At 37.4% G+C, this 14,845-nt stretch overlaps 1 protein-coding gene across 1 annotated transcript in view; it reads right to left on the bottom strand.

The window, feature by feature from the left end:
* Window positions 1-5,298: 5,298 nt before the first annotated feature.
* Window positions 5,299-14,845, bottom strand: part of RASGEF1A (RasGEF domain family member 1A) — a 20,423-nt gene continuing 10,876 nt past the window's right edge. The window contains exons 4-12 of the mRNA XM_010168227.1: window positions 12,505-12,726; window positions 12,140-12,214; window positions 11,811-11,903; window positions 9,938-10,040; window positions 9,566-9,645; window positions 8,735-8,926; window positions 7,077-7,200; window positions 6,758-6,830; window positions 5,299-5,532 (exon numbers count right to left, since the gene is read on the bottom strand). Coding sequence (XP_010166529.1) covers window positions 5,508-5,532; window positions 6,758-6,830; window positions 7,077-7,200; window positions 8,735-8,926; window positions 9,566-9,645; window positions 9,938-10,040; window positions 11,811-11,903; window positions 12,140-12,214; window positions 12,505-12,726 — 987 coding nt within the window. The 3' untranslated portion in view covers window positions 5,299-5,507. The remainder of the gene's footprint in view (window positions 5,533-6,757; window positions 6,831-7,076; window positions 7,201-8,734; window positions 8,927-9,565; window positions 9,646-9,937; window positions 10,041-11,810; window positions 11,904-12,139; window positions 12,215-12,504; window positions 12,727-14,845) is intronic.

The raw sequence follows: 14,845 nt of genomic DNA on the forward strand, positions 1-14,845 counted from the left end.
TGTATTTGCTTGGCTTTGTGGATTTATTCATTACTTGCTCAGATTTTATGTTTGTGAAGCATTTTAGGAGTGATTTCTTTCAAATTGAGACACTGAGCTTCAGCACTGAACTTGTATGTCCACAGACATGAATAGTTTAATGTTTCATTAAATTCTGCTAATGCCATAAGTGTTGAAGACTTTAATCAAATGCATCATTTACAGCTGTGCTTCCTGGGTCCCGAGTGCTCTGTTGCTGTAATTGGTGATGTTGTTGCACTTCACTTCTCTATTTTAATAGATATTTGGGGAGGTAGAATGTTGTTAGTAATACCTTCTTTGAATTAAATACAAAACAACTGGATGTTGTTTAAATACTTAAAAGGAAACTTTCAATGTCAACACTGACTGATAGCAAGACTCTTTGAATTTAGTACCCTTTAGAGTCAGAAGAGGCCTTATTGTGCTCATGTGACAATGATTAAAAATTTGTCAAGTATTTCTCTATGTAATGAGGCTCTGTTGGATCTCATTGGACCTCTGCCTCCAGACAGAATTATATTAATTTTAAGAGACCTGCTTAATCTGAAGAAGCTAGATAAGATTAGAAATGTTGGAAGCAAATTTCCACAAAACTTGAAGTTTCTTCTTTCCTGACCCAGATCAGGTGGGGATATTTGAATCTGGTGCTTTGCTCTGTGTTTGCTTTCAGCTTTCTTTCAATCCTGTACAACGGTCTCCACACCTTCTGCTGAGATGGGGTTCTTAACAGGAATCCTCTGCATGGCAACAGCCCTTGGTTTTGGGTTTTTTGTTTGCTTGTGAAGTGTTGGGTTTGTTTAGGTTTTTTTGGTTTTTTGTGGGTTTTTTTGGGGGGGGGTTGGGGGGTGTCTGTTTTGTTTTGTCTTTTGACAGATGCTACTAGTAGCTTCAAGTAACTGTATACTGGTTTTGCCAAGCATTATTTCTTACAGAGCTTTTTATATAGAAGTGCTTTTCATTATTATTAGTTAGAAGCCTAAGAATTCTTAATATCGTAAGGTGTGCATCCTAGTAGATCAGAAACAGTCTCTTTATTGGCTTAGTAATTTAAATTAATGTTGCATTTCCTGGTGGTTTGAATTTCTTCCTCATCACACCTCTTGAGGGGAAGGCAGAATATCTGTCTGAGACTGTATCAGCATTACTTAGAACTTGCTTGCTTTTTAATATTTAATTACAAAAATAAATGAATATCCCAAGGTTATTTTGCAGCAGTCAAATACATAATTTTCTCTGCAAAAGCTGAATGTGGTATCAAGAAGCCACAAAAATGCTGATATTAGAAACAGCTTATAACATTGGAAATATTAGAAACATTTAAATTCTTTACTGTTACGAATAATGTTACAAAAATGGTTACGCTTTAGATTGTACCTCTAAACTGCTGCAGAAATACACCCCCAAACGTTGTTTGTCTCCCTTGAAAGCAACTACTGCTAATAGTTGCATGCATACTGGTCTGGAACTTCCTTGATAGCACGCACTAATGGATTAGGATAAAGTCTTTCTGCAATTTGATATTTATTTATTAAGTAATTAAATGGCTACAGAGAACTATACGACAAAACTGAGCTTCCATACACTGTTTGCAGGCTTTTCTGGTTAGCTGGGAAGCTGGGGTTGTCCTGATGAAATTGTGTATGTTGCAGACTGAAGAGGGAAGATCTGTCTGCATGTCTTCAGGAGAATTACTGATTTGTCTCCAAAAGATGTACTTGTATCAGTTGTCAACTGAATTTTGCTGTGCGAGTTATTTGCTAAAGGAAAGCTGTTTCTTGGGATCCATTAACTTGATTTATCAAGTTGCTGCTAACCTAAGTAAAGATAGCTTACTTGGCATTGAGTTACTGCTTGTCATACTGCATTGTGCTCTAATGGCAGTGAAGTGCCTGGAAAGCAATTTTATTGTTTGCTTTTATGCCTGTGTAAATAGCTAATTTATCCTAATGACTGGATGGGACATAATTGAAAGTGAGTTTTCAAGGATGTAATATGCATATTAATTATGAGTGTGAACTGGCCATCAGGAAGACTCTTGTCTGCTTGATCCTCTTAATGGTGGTAAACATCGTTATCTTTTCTAATGAGCCATGATGACTGAAAGTAGTACTGTTCTACTCCAGGGGTCTGTTGTGGATGTCTGGTTACAAAAACAATTCCCCCAGAAAATTTTCACGAGATTAAAACTGCTTACAAGACCTCCAGAGCTCCTGCACTTGCAAGATCTAACAGGTTTGGTTTTTTTAAGGCTTATATCCCTGAGAAAGGAGGTAGCATGGGTGGCACTGGATTAGGAAAGCTCACAACTCTGTGCTTGTCTAGTCCCTGTGTGACTTTGGAGAAGTGACTTTGCTTCTGTAAAGTATGGCATGAAAAAGGGTAGTGGTTGCAACCAAAGGCCCTGAAGCATTGAAATGTCAACAGTATCTTGCTACAGGAAACCCCAGTGTGCTGCAGCCAGCAAATGTTTCTGTGCTTTCCTGTTAAAAGGTTAAATACATGGGAGGAAAAAAATGAAATTCAGCTCCTAAGACACACAAAATTCTTTTACACAGTGGAACTGCTAATAGCTTTCATTGAGAGAATGAAAATACTTTGTAGCAGAGACATTGTATCAAATCCATAAAACACTATTATAGAGACCACATTAGAAGCGGCACATATTGTTGGCTTAGTGTCGCTCTTGCCTTGGTTGAAAGATATTTAAATATTTCATAACATATCTTTATAAGTCAGGACTTAAATTTAAATAACCAGTTGGTTCATTGTGACTAAATTGCCTTTCGCAGTTGGTTCATTTCATTCAGCTGCTGGTTTGTGGCTTGATCAGTTTGCAAGTAAAAAATAACCATGGAAAAAGTTAAGCCTGGTTGAAGCAAGTTTTTTTTATTAATGCAAGCACACCCAGTCAAACACGGAATATCCTGCTTTATGGTACAGCTTTATATTTAGCATTTCATCTCAGAATAGCAAAACACGTTATTTAAGGAATGTATCAAACTGAGGGAGGAAAAATAAAAAGGAACCAATGTGGATACTGCATTGATTTCAAGTATATACTAGGACTGATTGACCAGTGAAGTGCACATTCATGTGAAAGCTTTTTTTATACATTTACAGAAAGTATTCTAAAATTGCATTTCAAATATATATTTTTTTTCTTAAATTTTAAGCATCCCTTTTAAATTTCAATTACATAAACAAAGCTGATATACAATCCCTCTTATAGTGTCTGACAATGTTACTAGCTAGAACATCTCTGAAAGTGCAAAACACTGTAATAATACAGTATAAATATTCTTACTCTAATCCAGGGCTGAAGGCCAGGACTTCAGCACAGGAAAAATAGCAGCAGATCGTAAGAATTATCCCTTCCCCTTTTCTGGGCTGTTCTTGTTAACAGTTAGTATTCTACTTCTTCCTTCCTCATGGTATAACTTGCTTGTGTTTCTCTTTGATGCTGATGCTATGAGAATCGCAAAATGTTGATTTATCTCCCTTCCTTAACCCCAACTTACTCTTCTAATTTTGGTATTTGTCAAGGAGGGAGTGGAACAGGGAGAGAGGGAAAGCTCTGAAATTTTTCACTGTACTACAGGGCTAATACAGCAAATAATTTCTACTAAGTGACTGTAGATGCTGTGTGGAACAGTGGCACCGCTCTGGGTTGTAGGCACTCAGCAAGAAGAGTCTAGTGGACTGGAACAGACTAGACCCTTGGTCCAGCAAGTCTTGCCCCTTCTTCAGCAGAAGGCAGAATAAGATAAAACTCATCTACTTAGGGTTGATAATTTTTAAAGAAGCTTGTGCAGAGGTCCTCTGTGAGGCTCTGTGAGGGAGGCTGCAACCACTGTGAACTCTGGATCCTTGTTTTACGAAAAAAAAAATAAAAAAATCCAATTGTCTGGCTCAAGTCATTATCTTTACAAATTTTCAGAAAGGACAGTAGATATTCATGGGTAATAATCTGTTCATTAAACAAAACAGTTTTTAATCTGAGCCTTTTTTTGTTTGTTTTTTGTTTCTTAACTCAGAGATCAGGTGAGAAAATAAGTTCTGGGAATGAATACCCTGAATCTTAACATAAGCTCTTCAGGTGCTCATTTGGGTAGCCAAATTAGGTGTAAACTCAAGGCTAAAAGGAGAAAACAGAAATGGTAAGCATCAGCAGGTTTACAGATCATCTCTAATTTTGGTTCTGACCAGGGTTCAAAGATTTGACCTGTTTCTTATGGTGTTTTCCCTTGGATGTCAATGGGTTCTAGCTCAGACATTTAATCATGGTGTGCAAATTACTAGAAAAAGCTTATATTGTAAGTTGGTCTTTGCTTAAATTGTCTGTAAGCGCAGACTGGCATTTTCAAAGGAAACAAGGGAATTAAATGCCCATTTCAGTGGTGCTGAACTCTCCTTAAACTTCTTTGAAAATTTTAGTCTTAACTTCCAATTGGACATCTGAGTTTGCTTCTCTCTCCCTAGCTCATGTATGATTTTTATTTTCCAAAAACTGTTTTCAAAAAAACACACTGAGCCTGTTTTGCAGAGATAATCTAGGTTAGACAACCTTCTCTTAAACAAAACAAAATCCCTGATTTTTAAAAAGGAAACACAAACTATTCTGACAGCCAGAATTTAAAGGAATAGTTCCCAGAAGTATTTAAACTCAGACATGCGTGCATCTTCACACATGCACGCGCACATACTCACACACAAACGCACATTCCCCAGCAGTTACCCCATCTTATCTCTTTAAAGCACGTAACAAAAATATGTTTGCTGCACCATCAATGTCACAGGCAGGTATACTCTACTTCATGTGCCATATTCTCCATTTTATTTAAAAAGTACGTTGTAGCTGGTTTCAAGACATCCATATTTTTATTTTCTTTACTTCCAGTCCAGCGTAATAGAAGGTACACTAAATGATATCAGTACCTTGTAAGGCACTATCTTCTGATGTAGGAGAGGAACACACTTACTGCAGATGTCTAAGGCCTTGACTCGACAAACACTGACACATGTGAACGGCATCGCTGATCTGAAGGAGATCCTTCACTTCAAAGCTAGAGAGACGTGTTGAGTGTTCTGTAGGATACTGGTCCAATGGAGTAGTTCACCTGAACACTGGCTTTAGTTAGGATGTGTATTTTAATTTTTATAGATTTTGGTGGAAGTAATAAAAAAAAATAAAAATCTGGATGCTGATAGAATAAGATCTCCCCAGGGATACCATCTCCCAAGATACACTTCATCTTTGAGAACAGGGCCCTGCCCTTATATTTAAAATAAAAAAACCAAAACCCTTCACTTAAGTGCCTTAAGGTTGACATGTGAAATATTTACCACATTTTATTTCATAAAAGCTACTGTATATACAAAACAGACCTCAGCCAGTGAGGTCTTCCTTAGCTCAGTCCAAGTCTTTCAGGTTGTAAAAACATGTTCATTTTATGTGCTTTGAAGTCTGCAGATCAGATCCAAAAATCTCAGGCTCTATTAAGCAGAGTTGTCCTAGAAGAAAAAGTAATAAAAAATAAAATTATGTTTTCAATCACGACAAAAAGTTTTACAGTTTTGGTAAAGGTTAGCAATACATCTATCTTGTATCATTAGCTGGAAGCCTTTCTTCATGGGATAGATTTTCAGCTGTTATAAACTGGAATACATCTATTAATTCCAATAAAGTTACTGACTTCAAATTAAATGAAAATTTAACCTTTGTAACATTACTTCAGGCCCTTAAGAGGCACTCGGACAAATAAGGTTGTCCAGAGAAGTTGTGGATGCCCCCTCCCTGGAAGTGTTTAAGGCCAGGCTGGTTGAGGCTTTGAGCAACCTGGTGTAGTGGAAGGTGTCCCTGCTGACGGCAGGGGGGTTGGAACTAGATGTTCTTTAAGGTCCCTCCCAACCCAAACCATTCTATGATTCTATATGTTTCTCTGTCATCCTAAACTATTGCTTACTGAACAAGCACTGGATTTAATGCAAGGTACATTGCATGGGTGTCATAAGCAAAAAGCTTATGTGGACTTCCTAAGAAACACTGGGATCACTGGGAAACAGTGTCTTGTCTAAAACAACACAGTTGTAATGGAGCTCAACTGCAGCTCAGGACATACAGACTTCTTCATTCATTATCTAGTACAGATATGTCAAATCTAAATGTTTAACATGATTTACAAAGGTCTAAATCTCTCTTTCGGCTTTGGCCTCACTATTAGAAGAAATCTCACCTAAACTAACTCATCTCTTCATGTATATGGAAGAGGTGCTTCCCTCTCCCAAACGGGAGGACGAGTTGTTATTGAGATTTTCTCCCTTAAGAGTAGTCTGAAAATCAGAGTATTCATATAGAATTTCATTCTTTTATAAGACTTGTAAGTGCACAGGTATGATAAATGATAGCAACTTCTTAGTAGCTTTATATATTTGTTCCCCTGAGAAAACCATGTCTGAAGACCGCTACAAATATAGATTCTTTTACTGTATTTGATACCCTAAACAAAGCATATTCTCTTTCATAATCCCAACAGTAATCTTGCAACCTGAACTAATCAGGCTGCAAAAGCTGTATCAAAAACTATTGAATTTTTTCAGATTTAAGTTTTGAAGTAAAAATAACTTCAGTTGGGCCAAAATGGTCTTAAGCTGGATATGCAAATAGGAAGGAGGAAGCTGATGATCACGTGCCTGTGTATACCTGCAAAAAGACTCATGTTCTGAGGATGTTTTATACCTGAGTGTTTTCCAGCTGTCTTTTTCCATGTGGTTTTCTGGACCTTCACTTTCAAAGGATGCAATGAACAAAGCTAGCAAATAAAATAAGAACAATCAGATTCAGGTTCTTTAACTGAAAAAAAAAAAAAAAGTCACCATATAGCAGGTGTAACATAGCAGACTTCATTATGAAGTTTATTCTTGTCAGAATCCAAAATGGAAGTGACAATACATACTTATCAAATATTTTTTTGGATGTTAATTTTTTTTATCTGCATATTCTGTCTGCATTTTAACAAGCAGGAAGACTCACTATAATGCTTAATAAAGGTTTTTACCTTCTTCACTATAAATGGGTGCTGTGAGTAGATAGCTCTGGATCTTCTTGTCTTTTTCAAAAGGACATTCGACCTGCTTCCATGTCAGGAAATCATTAATCTGTCTTGAAATTTCCCAGAATTTCTGCATGAGATAACAAATACGATTTTAATATTTTTTTTCTTTCCAATATTAGTAATTTTGTTTCCATTTCAGAGCCTCTCAGTCCTGTTCTTATTCATGCTGCTTCTCTTATTATCTCTTATTATGTCATCTTCCTTGTTATCCTTTCTCCTTACTGCTCCCTTCATCTCTCCCTCTTGCTCCCTAGATCCTTGCCTGTGGTTAGCCTTTCAAGTTTAGAATAGCATGACCTTGATAGCTGCCTGGTCTTTTGCATTCAATTCTTTTCATTGTTAACCTTTTCTTTATGTATAAGAAAGTGCTATTGGCCTGTTTTCTGTGTCTTATCTCTAAATTAGCCCGGGAGTGTAACTGGTCAGTAAATGCTTTTTATTTACTTACTTCAATTTTTACATTTCCAAACATCCAACTTAAATGAAATGTGCCATATCTGATTTTTTCATAAAGCACTTTTTAAATTTAAGAAATAATCAAAATAACATATAGAAACTATAGATATCCTTTCCTTCCTCAGATTTTAAGAAGTGCATCATTACCTGGGGTTTGTCTTGTATATTCTGTGTGCCGCCCTCCCCCTACCCAGCCTTAGTAATGGCAAAAAACTTCAGCAGTACTTTTGACAGGCTGTGGTCTTTTGGACATGTATGTTTCTTAGGGAGAGAGAATCCAGAACCTGTAGAAACTCCCTTGAAGACCTGCTGCTGAATGCCATTTGCTGGTTGTGTGTCGTGTTTATAGCCAGCTAACCTGATCAGGTTAATCAGCTAATGCTGATGATCTAGGGTGAAGTTACCTATTACAATTTGATCAGGTATGATGGCTTGCTGCCATAGAAAAGCTTATTTTCCATACTACTGTCTTCTGCTTCCCCCAGTCCCTTTTGAACATGACAGGTGCAGGGCTGAGGAGTAGCAAACTCTTCTCTGCCATCATATGTAGTACACTTCTCGATTTCAAGTTCTTTAAGTGTTCTATGAGTACAATGTTTCTTGACGACATTTCTCTTTCCAATTAGCTAATATTAGACTACTTCTGTATTACTTAAGTGATTTTTAATACTGGGGGGTTTGGCTTCTGAAATTCTTATTTTCTTATCAATCTTTTAATTCATCAGTTTTGGTAACAAATAATGCTATTCCGATCAGTTCTGCTTATGTGAATTTTATGTTTTGCAATGCATCTCTCCCATTTAATGTAAAACTAACAAAAAATAATCTCTATTTCAGTACACTTTAAAACTAATCTTTTAACTGAAGGCAATTACATTCCAGCAGTTTTATGGATTCTCTTCTGTATCCGCAATTGTGGATCTGCTGGGTATGTGCTGGATATAAAGATGGCAACTGCAAGTGCTGTCTTTCTCAGAAATTTGGTGAAATCATTTCCCCTAGAAAATGATACCACTTCGAGGCTCTATCACAGCAATGCTGAATCAATTGGTTGGCAATATAATGAGCTAGAAGTTCAAAACTGGCAAATGTTTGCAATGTGCAAAGTTTAACTAGCATTAGCTTCTACGATAGCAAAGTCCTACCTTGAAGTTTATCTGCCCATTGGGCAAGCGGTTCGTATGTATTTTGTGCAGAAAGTAGATATCTTTAATAAACAGGTTGAAAACTGGGATGACTATTTTCTCTCGATTGCTGTTGGCAGTCTGAGATCGCTGGGCTGCTCCTTGCAGGGCTGTGCGGTAATTACAGAAGTTGCTGGATGGATCCATGTGATGCTGTTTTTATGGAGGGGGGGGAAAAGGCAATCAAGTAATACATGTTTCCTAAATATACAAAGCTTTGATCTAACTATCAGAGTTTTCATTCTTTCTTAATTCGCTGGGCCCCTCTTTAAACTATCAAGACAGAGTGGCTTATACTGGTCAGGTCTGGATTCAAGTTTTTCTAATTTCTATCTTGTTTGAAAGGAGGGTTCTGTACTGGCTTTACAGCTGTGCTTTGCTTCAGTGGCTAATAGAAAAATTTTACTGAAAAAACAAAATTCTAACTTGCTGTCACCAATCTTTATCCAAAGATGATTTCAATTAAGTTTTGTTTTCATTCAGATTTCCACTAGATGGAGTACTCTAATTAATTTTAAGGGTAGCAAAATTGCATTCACTTGAGTGAAAACTACCTTAATGTTAAACTGGAAAATATATGCTAGGAAGAAATAACCTAAAGAAAACTTGCATCCACTGTTCGTTACAGGCAAGCAGGGAGTTTGAAATTCAGGAAATTCTCTCCCTAAAGTTTATATGCTGGTGACATCTGACAGAGGTGCCTCTGTGATCCCTGATTTAGTAATTCCACAGTAGATGTTTGGATAAAACTATTTGCTGGATTTCTCTATAAAGTCTAAACTTTATTCATACCTCTAAAACATCAAATTTGGCTGTTTTGACCTTGGACCAAGTTTTCTTTAGCCGTGCCACAGGACTCAAGTTCATGCCAGCTGAATGGAGAGAGAAGAGACGAAGAAAGAAAGAACTGAGTTGAAAAAAATAAAAGGCTAACATAACTCTGTGTTTATGTAGCAGCACCACACATTTTGAAAGGCAGTTTAGCTTGACAAACAAGTTGTAGCTAACACTCATGCACCCACACATTAACCTGCCACTGGTGGATTCTGCCCCAGTAGAAGTGTGCATGCTGATGTGGTCAGACAATTTGGGGCAAGTACGAGCATAGTCTTGCCAGTCAGGTATAATGGAGTGCCTTTTGTCATCTGTGTTAAGAATACTCACAGATAATAGCCATCATTGAGTTGAAGTTTCCAATATTGAAGCATTCTCTTGCCACATCAATGAAAAATTCCACCATTCTTGTACGCTGCTTTTTCTTTACAACCTGAAATAAACAAGATCTGTTAAGAGGGAAGGGATGACCTGAATTTTGGATGGGATGTTCAGTCAAAGGCTTATTGAATAGACATTTCAAGACTTTATCCAGCTAAATCTTACGATGATGGAGGCCTGAGGGTATTTTGTTAAGATTAGTTTTTAATAAAATAGCAGAAGTATTTGGGGCTACTATCAATTATTTCTCCAGTTGTGGTTGAGTGTAAATCTTTGTTTATACATAAAGTTTAATGTCTTAGGGAATCTCCTAGAAACAAGCCGGACAGTCTCAGCTATTTCCTGTTACTGGAAAAAGGAGATAACATGAAGCTGCTATCAGAAAGAGTACATGCAAAAATTTAAACCTCTGAAGAAGGGGGGAAAGCAGTAGACAGACATAAGACCAAGGACATGTAACCTGAATGTGAGAAGGAAACATTACCATGTCCTGATTTTCTCATTTTACTGTGCATACTGTTAAACGACCTCTTCATAGCAGGAAGTGATGGTGATCAAATACAAATTCCCATTCATACAAACATGCACAGGATCTAGCAAATGATGCTGAACATCTGCATTGCAGTTTCTTTTACAAATGGCAAAGTAAAATCAATAGATAGCACAGTGTCCAAACTTTGTTTCCAAAAGCCATAAATCTTTCTCTCTTTTTTGCTTGGTTTTTTTACAGTTAGTAGCATTTCCTAGATTACGTTCATTCATCAAAATCTTTCCTATATTTAGATCTAGAAGTTTGGTCTGGCTTATATAAAAATGGCTCCTGAGTGGTGACTGCAGACTAGTTCACCAGGGAATTACCTTTTTTTTCTTAAAAGAACCTCTTACCTAAATACTTCAGTTACGTGTCATATCAAAAGAAAATGGTTCAGTAGTTAACAGCTTGGCTTAGCCCTTGGTATGCTAAAACCTTTGCATAACTGGTTTACTAATTGTATTAGCCGTATGAGCCAGCTCTGGAAGATGTCGTGATGTGTTTTTGAAATAAGTTTCTATGTAGAGCAGTAAAACTTAAATTACTAGGATCAATACATCAGACTTTGTGAAACTCCAGTAGGCATCTGGATTTCCACAGAAGACCTACTGACCAAGTAGGAATAGAGAGAAAAATTTCCATTTGCTAGAATTGGTGCCTATTAATAGGAATCTAAAAAGACAGAGAATACACATGCATTTAAAAAAATAATTAAAAATAGTTTCTCGGGGAAGTATTCCTTCCCTTTCTTTTCTTATTATATGATAAAAGTTACTTCAACATCTAATAAGGCTGTTCTCTTTTTTTTTTTTTTTTTTTTACCTCTCTACTACGCCACTTTCTTTCCAGACTTCTGAAGAAAGTTTATTCCTGATTTTTCCACAACAAAAATGAATATATGACAGTGCTAATGGTATCTACATGCAGTGGAAGGATGGCTGTTTATTGGTAAATCTGTGTCTAAAGCTGAGCACCTTTTAAGAATGCATGAATGTATTTAAAAGTAAGGAACAAAAAATATCCAAAAGAGCTCATAACTCAAACTCCACACAAGTTTCATTTCACTGCATGAATAACGCTACTATAGAAGCTACACAAAACTAGAGAATATATGCAAAGCCAAACATAGCCATGAACTCTTAATCATATAAGCATACATAATAATTTAATGCTTGAGTAATGCCATTATCTTTAATTGCACTGCTAATGTTTAAATCTGTTAGACCACTGCCTGCCTTTTGTCCTTAAGGTCAGGATCATTTCAGTGTCTTGTTTTGTATGAATACCTACCCGACAAATCTCTGTAGCCACCAGCATACTGAGGCAATTGAACCAATTGTCATAGGCCTCCAAATTATAGGTTTTGGTCACATCGCCTCGGCACTGGAAGAGAACAGGCCACATGTTAATCCTACCCGGTATCATGATAAAGTCAACATACCAAAAGATAAACTTCCTTTTCATGTCTTGATAAAATCTTGTTGGATGTTGCTTCAGGCATGAGCTTAATGAAGGTTAGGAAATGTCTGCCTTTCTTGCACAGCGTATACTCAAATCATGGAGGTTCTTTAGCTTGGTTTTTCTTTGTTTCTTTTTCCCCTCCACACCCCTTCTTGTACCTTGTGATTATCCAGGGAGTCCATGTGGTTGACAATCTGCATCAGGTCCTCTGGGTAAATGTTGCTCACCCTTTCCTGTGTTTGGAGAGATGAGAGATCGTCACCGTACAGACAAACGGAGTTCAGTGGAAAAATGCACCAATAAAGCCAAAGTTAGGAGAACATTTTGGTAATGTTCATTTTCCTGCAGTGTAGATGTGTGAAGTGTTTTTATAGGTGTAGCTAATTGGTCTTGTTCATTACTTACTATTTTTTGATTAAAACATTAAAGGCTTTTGGTGAAGACATAGCAAAATTCATATTGATGAGTATATTAATATTTAGTAAATTAAAAATTAAATAATTTGCACAAATTAGTGTCTCACCAGTTCAACATAGGTCAGCTGCTGTGCCAAAATCAGAGGGTCACAGCACACACTCAGGATGTCCTTTTGACTTGACTGTGGCTTGGTTTTGAGGATGGTGCCTTTGTCAGTAACAGGTTGCCGGAATTTCTCTCTGATTTCCTGGTACTGGCTCCGTGCAGAGAGGGCCATCAGGAGATTCTGTGTCATCTGGCTAATGATCTTTTTCACTGTTCCATTTTCCTAAGTAAAACGCAGAAACAATAGCTGCTAAAAACCTTTAGCTCTTGTAGACACTGATTGCCAAAGAATTTCTGACTGTGAAAATAAATGCCTATTATTAATTTTCTTTCATTTTATCTGAGCTGATTATCCTGTGACAAATGAATTTGTCCTACTGCCCACGCAACTTCATAACAACACTGTTATGGCTGCCTGTCTTCCCAACTCTGTTTCACTTGCTTGGCTGGTCTGCTCATTGCAGCAGTTTTTGGCTAGTACCCCATTTCAAAGGCATCAGGGTAAACAGCTTAAAAGTGGGTATAGTGAAAGGTGGTTGAGTTGCTTGCACAAGGCTTCTTGGATCCTCTGCGTACCAAGGGCCAAAAAGTCCTTTCTCATTCTGATCAGAACCACTGATGATCAAGTCTATCTAGCCCAGGCAGACTCCAGGGAATTCACATTATGTCCAGGAACATACCCCTAAATACCCTGGCTTGGCTTTGAACAACTGGAGCATCCAAAGATTTAGGTGAGAGCACAATATACATCATGTTCTTGACAACTAAAATGCTTTTCTGTTCATCAGGTGCAGATTTTAAACATAGGATCTATAAGGATACACACTGGTAAAGCCACAGAAATGTAATCTGTCCACTCAGTGTTTTGACAACTAAGGCAAACTGAATTCCTTATGCCATTGATTCTCTGTGTCCTATAGACATTTTTCCATGAGGACAACCCTAAAGTGCTATCTTGATTGCACACCCTCCTCTGTCCCTCCTGTTACTGCTTTAAATGGCCCAGGTTCTCTGAACCTCTTCTTCCTGCTGCTGGAAAAACTAAGTCTACCAAAGACAGTCTTTCTCTTTCCTACACAACTGTACTTTTGCTTTCATGCAAATTATTTCTCCTGAAGTTAGCAACAAGGTTAACAGTTAGTTTACAACCTGCTGTGCTGGTTTCTGCCAGGCAACTGGATACACTAGAAAGAACCGCAATGAATCTCTGATTGTTCAAAGGAGCCACTAATGTGCCGTGATGACTGAAATTACGTAGCATATGTGAGAGATGATGACTACCAAATACTTGTATATTGCATTCTATAATTAAGCAATAACAGTGTCAGAATGTTGCTTTACAAGGCAATAATCTGACTCCCAAGTGAAATCACATGAAAAGCTGAAGGCAGTGTAGCTCATCTTGATGAGGCAACTGGATTATCACTGCACAGCAGCTGTCTGGAGCCATTTTGGATGTTGTACTACAAGTGTTCAGAAATGCCAAGGGAGTGTGGTGGGGGGACAAAACTAAAGCACTAATTCTGCTCTCTGGTACGCTGAGCTTTCTATTGTAAATAATTTGATTTCAGCCACTATGTCTCCAGGAAGAGGCAGACTTTCTAGACATGGATCATAGAGAACCAAACTTGAAGGCAGGTGAGAGTATCGCAGATATGATGTGAAAGTGAACAAAGGAACTGCAGTGACAGGGAGAACTATGGCTTACTTAAGCTATTGTGAATTTATTAGTGTCTTAATACTTGGACAAATGTCCTTGAAGTTTTAGCAGTTTCTTTTCTTTTCTTTATTAGTCTTGCCCTAAATTTTCTTATACCTTTGGAAAATAAGTCAATGAGTGTACAATAACTTGTCCTGAAGTTTAAGTTCAAACAAGACATTTGTACTTCATTTGGGCTGCAACCCTGGCTGTTGCTTTAGCTATTTGGTATGCTGTCTGATATCACTAGGACAAGCACCTGACTGCTTTGTGCGAGTTCTCAGTTTACTTTCTATCCCATGTATGGACAATAGTGTCCTAAGGTAATTTGGAAAAGCTTTAAAACACAAAATAAAACCCCAAACCATTACCAGAATCCATTGCTGAAGCACAGTATGGGTAATTTCTTGTGGTAACAAATACTGAGAGCAAGAGCTGGTTTTTGTCAGTGTCAAATTATACTTCCTAGGAATCAGATGTGGCATAGCTCTTCACTGATCAAACTTGACATGTAGGCTTGTTAAGGGGATAAATATGACGATGCTGTAATTAATGGATGTCATTAGATGCCTTGGACACCAGAGAACTGAGCCACTCCATGAAGACATGTTTTTCTCTAATGACAATTTATTCATAACAGAGT

The sequence above is a fragment of the Antrostomus carolinensis genome, unplaced genomic scaffold (genome assembly GCF_000700745.2).
Source record: "Antrostomus carolinensis isolate BGI_N321 unplaced genomic scaffold, ASM70074v2 scaffold29225, whole genome shotgun sequence".
In the NCBI taxonomy this organism is placed as follows: Eukaryota; Metazoa; Chordata; class Aves; order Caprimulgiformes; family Caprimulgidae; genus Antrostomus; species Antrostomus carolinensis.